Source organism: Borostomias antarcticus (genome assembly GCF_949987555.1).
Source record: "Borostomias antarcticus genome assembly, chromosome: 5".
Taxonomy (NCBI): Eukaryota; Metazoa; Chordata; class Actinopteri; order Stomiiformes; family Stomiidae; genus Borostomias; species Borostomias antarcticus.
In genome coordinates, this window is record NC_140238.1 from 7519224 (window position 1) to 7527342 (window position 8119).

Genomic DNA, 8119 nt, shown 5'->3' on the forward strand with positions numbered 1-8119 from the left:
TACTGAACAGTAAGATAGAGAGCTGCACAATGCAACACTTGTTAGTTGCGTCAACTCGACTGTTATGAATAAGAGATTTACACTATATCTATTCTTTATTTTCCATTTCAGATACAGTACCTGTACCTGTAGAGAACTTTGTGATCATCCCTTTCGTACTGACTCACCGGCAGCACAGCGGAGCAAGCATGAACCTGAGTCTCCCCGACCAGAACATGCACGCCCCTGGAGAGGGCTGTTTGGAGGACGACAAAGCCGAGCTCATGATCCCCTGCTTCCGCAGGAACATGTACGACGAGCCGCTGACCTCGTACTCCAGCGGCTCCATCATCTCCCAGCTGCTCCGCAAGACCATCCACAACAAGAGAGCCCTGGATGACAGCCCGTTTTACCTCCCAGCCTCGGCCGTGTCCAGCTCCAACATGGCCGACTCCTGTCACGAGGACCAGAGCAGCGTGTCCTCCAAGGACAGCAGCGGCGCGGGCGAGTCCGGCTCTCCGGGAAATCACCTCTCCACGGGGGCCAGCCCGGAGGGGGACCGGCCGCTGAGCGACCACCTCCAGGCCAAGCGCGCCCGCGTGGAGAACATCATCAGAGGCATGGCGGGCTCGCCCAACAGCAGGCTCCACGGAGACGGCGAGAGGGCGGAGTCAGACGCCAGGGAGGCCAGAGAGGCTCGGGAGTCCAGAGAGGCCTACAGGGAAAACAAACGCAAACAGAGGCTGCCCCAGCACCAGGAGCATAGCCTCGGCGTGGCCGCCCAGGCGAGCAGGAGCAGCGAAGGTAGCAGCAGCGGCGGCAGCGGCAGCAACAGCAAGGATGAAGAGTGCCACAAGCTGAAGGAGCAGCTCCAGAGCATGCAGCGGCTCCTCCGTAAGCTCCAGGAGAAATTCCTGCAGGTCTACAACCAGCAGGACGCTGAGCACGAGGACGGTGATGAGACCGCCGCAGCCAGCGTGGAACACGACAGCGCGGTGGAGAGCAAGGAGGCGGGCTACATCCTACACACGAACGACGAGGAAGAGTACGAGAGAAGGCAAGACGCGGCGTGCGGCGGGGAGGGCAGGAGCAGGGCGACGGCCGAGGGGGGTTACCGGAAGGAAGACAAGAACCTCCGGGAGACCCTGAAGCGGGAACTCTCCAAGGCGGTGAGTGAGAGTGTGGATATGGTGTTTAAGAAGCTGTCCTCCTCGGCGGGCCCGGTCCTGACCGCTCAGCAGCAGCAGCCGCGCGCGTGTCCCAGCCCAAGCCGGGCCGCCTCGGGCGCGGAAAGGAGGAGCCAGGCGACCGGCCGCTTCCAGGAGCAGCCCCGCGCCGAGGAGGCCGACAAGCCCCGGCCGCTGGAGTACGGCGAGGGCGCCGGCGCGCCCAAGAGCCCGCAGGACCAGACCGAGGCTCTGTCCCTGGTGGTCCGGAAGCCCCCCCTGGGCCAGCTGGGCGCGGTCAGCCCGGCGGTGAAGAGGCCCTACCCGCTGCACCAGGCTCCGTTCCAGTTCAACTACAGCACGCCTCTGCACGACAGCCAGATCCTGGAGCACCTCCTCAAGTTCGGGCCCCACACCAACTTCGGCGGCCTCCATTGCATGCCCCCGTCCATGGACAGGACCTCCCCGGACTCGGTGGACCTGCATTGGGATGCCCTCGCCATGAGGTCCAAGGTGACGTCCAGCCACCTGGCCCATCACCCGCGGCCCTCGGCCCTGGGGCCCGTGACAGTGGACGGCCTGTGTCTCCCTCACGTCAAGATGGAGTGTGGGGACCTGCAGAGCATGGCAGAGAGAAACTCCTACATGTCTCTCAATATATCCTTTACTATACTCAATTTGTGTTACAGCTAACCTTTCCTGCTGTAGATGATAAAACATGAACAGTATAATGACATTGTGAATGAAATAATTCATTTTTAATATACATTTATATGAGCAGAAATATATATAGAGGTATACTGTATTTTACATATGAAAACAAATATTATTTTATAATATTTACCAGCAGTTTTATAATATTAACACTAGCATTTAGCAATATAGTCTGCAAACCCTCTGTATTATTGCATTCCCAGTTGGACAACGATCTGTGAGGTTCATCACAGTGTGAGTAGATCCAGTAAAATAGACTTCAAGGAGAATTTTTTCTTTGATCTTGCTAACCCTAAAGAAAATTATACCGTCTTCTTTAATCTGAGCCGAGTAATGACTTTAAGTCTAGAGAAGACAAATAAAAAGGAATACAAGGCTTTGATAAGAATTGTCAGGAACAAAAGCCAATTTTCAAAGGCAGTGAAAGCATCGCTTTCTTTCCAGGAAGCTGTGTTTTTTCAGACTTGAAAAGGTGCAGAATATATTCCTCTATCATCTGAGTGGTGGGGGTGCATCTGAGAGGTCACATCTGAGTGCTTGTGAACACCGTAAGTGCCTTGCAACCACAACACTTGAGGTCCTGTCTTGGGCGTAGGTTGGATATCCCATCAAAATATACTGTATGTTTTAGATATTAACCATGTACCGTACGTAACAACTCAAAAGGATTTCTAAAGGATTTTTCCACTGCACAGTGTTTTATATTGAGAATAATGTTGTTTATTCTGGACATACTTGTGCTGTGGTAAGATGACAGTGACTGACTGTTTTTTCATAGGTACCGTACACAGTGTCTAAACTACTAAGATCGTCCAAAAATGGTAGCAAAAAGTTGCTGGTTCTTGGTAGCAAGGCCTCAGAGAGTATCTGAGGAAGAATAGTCTGCTGTCTCTCATGGTGCGTTTTTTCTTTACAGTGCAAAGAGCTCCTCCGCTTCTCTTTGAACAATTTCACATAAATCTTTCATTCCAACTTCCCTGTTTCAAAGGTAGGATTCCCTAATAAATGTATGGTGTGCTGTGGCCTGATAAGAAATTACCTAAGGCGTGACTGTGGACTTCAGAGACAAGGTCTATGAAATTCTCCAATAGCACAGTGAGAAAAAAACTTGAATAGGGGAACTTGAATAGGGGAATGGGGATTGATACTGTTACTGATACTGTGATACTGTGATATGTTGATAAAACTTGAATAAGAGAATGGGGATATGTTGATAGAACTTGAATAGGGGAATGGGGATATGTTGATAGAACCTGAATAGGGGAATGGGGATTGACATGTTGATAGAAGTTGAATAGGGGAATGGGGATATGTTGATAGAACCTGAATAGGGGAATGGGGATATGTTGATAGAAGTTGAATAGGGGAAATGGGATTGATATGTTGATAGAACTTGAATAGGGGAATGGGGATATGTTGATAGAACTTGAATAGGGGAATGGGGATTGACATGTTGATAGAACTTGAATACGGGAATGGGGATATGTTGATAGAACTTCAACAGCGGAACTTGAATCGGGGAATGGGGATATGTTGATATGTTGTTGGAGCTTGAATAGGGGAACTTTAATAGGGGAATGGGGGATATGTTGATAGAACTAAAGCATATTAATACATATTCTCAATTTAGTTCCCCTCCAACTATTTTCCTATGAAGTGTAATAATGATACAAAAATTGCATCCTGTAAACAAGACATCTTAAACAAAGCATCTTAAACAAGGCATCTTAAATTATTTTTGAAAACAAAGTTTAAAAAAGCAATCAATCCACGTGAGATATTTTCAAAGCATTGCCAAAAGAAACCCCTCATTGCCATTCTGTACAAGGCTGAAATCTGCCACCCCTAATTGAAATCCTTAATCTAATTCATAATGCTGTTTTGCCAATAAGCACATGTTAGCTTCATAATTGACTCTCTGGTTACCACAGAGCTGTTCGTCAGTCTAATTCAATCTAACTGGAGATCGAGGCAACACAACACCAGCAGTCCATTAACACTATGTGAACTAATGTGAAGTGCATTGTGACAAACCGACTGTTCTAAACGCCTTAATGATGACACATCCAGGAGGGCCTGACGCCCAATCATCTGAAGAAGGCCAAGCTGATGTTCTTCTACACGCGCTACCCCAGCTCCAATGTCCTGAAGACCTTCTTTCCGGACGTCAAGGTAAAGCTGCCTCAATACGCCCCTAGAGCGAGGGGATATCCACCATCTGTGGTGAAATTGTTTACGCTGCGGTCAACACACCCTGTCTACCTGTGCTAATGGGCGACATGGCTGGGGGCAGCATCAGCAGTGAGTTGGAGGAGAGAGGGGGACAAAGGAACCCAGGGTTTACAATAACAAAGCGGCTGAGCCGGGAGCACGTCCTGGGGCGTAGCGAGAGAGAGGCTCATTCTCTCTTTAAAAAGCCACTCCAGTCAGCAAATGGAGTGACAAAAGACTGCGCAGGAGAGGCATTGCTGCTGCGTGTCATCAACACAGCCTAGCTTTTAGACTCGCAGCGACCGCTGCAACCGACACGCCACGAGAGCAGCGTCAAGCACTGGGCCTGACCACAGCATCCTGTCTCTTCAGGGTTCACGCCCCTGTCTCCTTTCCTCTACCCTGACCTGCCACCTTGGCTCTGGGCTGCTGGAACCGGTCTGTTCTGGTCCACCCCCCCCCCCCCCCCCCCCCCCCCCCCCACCACAGGGCCCCCGGGCCCCTGGCCTTCACGCGGCCCTGACCCCTGGTGTCGGGGGAGAGGCTGCAGCGCCGCCGCCGCCCGCCCGCGTCTCCTCCTTGCCCACCACCCTGCGGAGGGAAGTGGCAGTTAACAAAAGGGGGTCTAATCCCGGTGTCTGATTCCATCCTATCAGGTGGAGTCACTGAGAGGGAAGCTTCCTCCTGCACTGGTGCTGCCGTTTTCTCACAGATCACAGCAGAGGAGACTAACGTCTTTGATGCCTGCCCAGCCCTTGGGCGTTACCCCCCCACCCCGTCTTTCTGGATGAAGAGATAGAATAACAGGGCTAGTGTCAAGACTGAGTTTAGAAACACAAAGCTTTGACAGATGTTTTTTTTTTATTCGGTATAAGTTGGTGGGAAAAATCAGAGCAATCAACGTTGAGTGAGGTGACAGATCATTGCAGTTGCATACTTTTTAAAATCGATTTATTTATCGATTGATTATTGCCATTCCAAAAAGAGAAATTGAATGCTCCCAAAAAAGGTTTGGAAGTTGAAAACAGTTGGAGTGCACGGCCGTTTCGACGGTCCTGGTCGATACAGTCATGCATGTACAGTATACAGAATCTGATCATTTTTTCATACATCTCTCTTCCTGCTCCTCTCCAGTTCAATCGCTGCATCACCTCCCAGCTGATCAAGTGGTTCAGTAACTTCAGAGAGTTCTACTACATCCAGATGGAGAAGTTTGCCCGCCAGGCCATCGTGGACGGGGTCAACGACGTGAAGGACATGTCGGTCACCAGAGAGTCGGAGCTGTTCCGAGCGCTCAACATGCACTACAATAAAGCCAACGACTTCCAGGTCAGGCCACGTTGTAGTCTACATGCTCAGTGCTCCTCACAGTAGTCTTGCATAGCCAGACCCATCGCCATACTTCATTTATGCTGTGCCAGCGCTAGAGAAACGTCTGGCTGGACTCATTACCGTTGGGGGATGCGGGGGGGGGGGGGCGCTGTATTTCTTTAAACCAATCACAATCGTCTTCGGCAGAGCGGTTGCTAGGTTGTTGTTTCACGTAGTCTGGATTGGCCGACCGCATGAATCGGCGCCACTGATTGGGCAGTAATAATCGAATGGCAAGGCTTATCCCCAACATCTACATCCATTGAGTCAGACTATCCTCGCAGTAAAGCTCTTTGGAACCCACTAATACTAGGAGCTCTGTGATATTCTTTCTGACTGTTGCATTACAGCAGATCGTATTCATGAGAAAAACAACGGTTACTTTTTTAGATGAATGTGATTTTTCACAGTAGTTACCAGTCTCTTGAACACGCAGTTTACAGTAACAGAGCCCTCCCAATAGCAGCGGTGAGTCGTCCCTGACTCGGCCAGCGCTCTCTCACACCTGGGTAGCTGTGGTCACGTATGACCATGTCCCTGCCCTGACCCATGTGTCACTCTGCACCTGCGGCTGGCCAGCCTCTGCGGCCATTATCTAAACTCCAGGGTGATGCTTTATCAAACTGTGGGAAGAGGAAGCCGCAGAATCCCACTAAAACAACTCGGGATTAGAGGACCAGTACGCCTGAGCGAGGCTCAGATTGCTACTGATGCGGAATGCTGAGAAAGACGCTGTGAATTCCGAGGGAGAAGGCTGTTTGGTGGGAAAGAGCCGAGACCGTTTTCTTTACCTTGGGACCAAGACATTCCTTTCCCAGGGATGCTTTGTGTCGGGAGATGAGGGGGAAAGAAAAATAAGTTATGCCAACAACTGTTGTGTTAACTGGTCTATGGGAAATAACAGCAAGTGGCGTGGACAGAGCGTCCCTCCAGCATCCCCTCCATCCATGCCTGGGAGGGCCTGGTGCTCTCTCTCTCTCTCTCTCTCTCTCTCTCTCTCTCTCTCACTCTCTCTCTCTCTCTTTCACTCTCTCTCTCTCTCTCTCTCTCTCTCTCACTCTCTCTCTCTTTCTCTCTCTCTCTCTCTCTCTCTCTCTCTCTCTTTAACTCTCTCTCTCTCTCTCACTCTCTCTCTCTCTCTTTCTCTCTCTCTCTCAGTCTCTCACTCTCTCTCTCTCTCTCTTTCTCTCTCTCACTCTTTCTCTCTCTCACTCTCTCTCACTCTCTCTCGTTCTCTTTCCCATCAATTTGGGACAAAACAGGCAACAAAGCTGTAATCATACACTGTGAGATGTGGTGCATGACTACTTTAAAAAATAAAATAAAAAGTGAGGAAAATTGTTGCCTTAGGAAATGACTGAAGAATTTTCACAGGACCACAGATAACTAAGTTCAGTAAACTAATTTGAAATGCGTTTAAGAACAAAAAGTAAAACAAACTCAGTCAAAATGAGTAATGTCAACAGAGCACCAAAAGTAAGTCAAATGAACGCATGTTCAAGTTAACAGGCATCATATTTTATGGTGTACAATTTCACCGGTGTTAGACTATTTGTTTTATGTGGCCAGTGTTTTAAGAGGACGAAGGAAGTCTGTTTTGTGGTGAGAAGAGTCTGTGGGAGCTCGGATGCTTTCTGAAGATGTACAACATTTTGCTTCTGTTTCTTCTTACAGGTTCCGGAGAGATTCCTTGAGGTTTCTGAAATAACTCTCCAGGAGTTTTACAATGCCATCTCAACATCCAAAGATTCGGACCCCTCGTGGAAAAAGGCCATATACAAGGTCATCTGCAAGCTGGACAGTGACGTCCCTGATGAATTCAAATCATCCTCCTGCTTATAGTGCTTTTTACTATTTACAATTACAAAGTGCTGAATACTTTTTCAAATTCATATTAGTGCAGGGGAGTTAAGTGTTTTAGATAGAACATCTACCACATCAGTATAATGAAAATATTCTTCTTAAGTATAGCTTTTTCACTTAGGCTATAGAAAGGTGACTTTTGTCTTAATTTAAGCTTTGTCATGAAGCCAAGTCTCAGTATTACATTATATTTTCACAGCACATTTTCAAAGAGGTTGGTTGGGTTTATTTGGATACAAAATAATTGTATAGCATGTTGATTTAATAGGGATCTGTGATATTTAAAGACTTTCAGAAGGTTTTGATGGGTATGGTAAAGAATAGCTGATGCTGAAAATGCTACTTTTTATACATGTTTGAATTCATTGTCAACTTGGACATGATGTTTTGGACTTTTTGGTCTCCCTAACTCAGAAAGAAGTGTAGCGTTTATGCTGTGATAATCCACAATGTGTTTTAGTTTTATTCTATAAGTGTTTTATGTCAATGTAAATATGCCACTGTACATTTGAACACACCATACCATGTTTGAAGATTATATTACCTACCAAGTAGTTTTACAGAATGTTACCATGTGAAAAAAAAATCAAATGATAATCATGGTTATTATTGTTATGAGCCTATTAAGTAAATTCATTTTAATTTTCCAAAATGTGCTTGGTTGTCTTGGTTGTTGAACATGCCACATACACTGTATTTTTGAGTGGATACTTCTTGATAGAATAAAGCTGCACTTAACTATCTTCTGATGTTAGTGTCTTCTTTTGTCTCAAATTAGAAAAATACAAATGTTATCTTGTGGAAATATGTCAGTA

The 8119-nt window shown here is 47.5% G+C and overlaps 1 protein-coding gene across 1 annotated transcript; it reads left to right on the top strand.

Annotated features, from left to right (window-relative positions):
• Positions 1–188: 188 nt before the first annotated feature.
• On the top strand, positions 189–7283 carry prox2 (prospero homeobox 2; the record flags this gene model as incomplete). Its single annotated transcript, XM_084438666.1, has 4 exons — positions 189–1808; positions 3930–4031; positions 5205–5399; positions 7116–7283. The coding sequence occupies 4 exons, from the start codon at positions 189–191 to the stop codon at positions 7281–7283; spliced, it is 2085 nt and encodes a 694-aa protein (XP_084294792.1).
• Between the last annotated feature and the right edge of the window lie 836 nt (positions 7284–8119).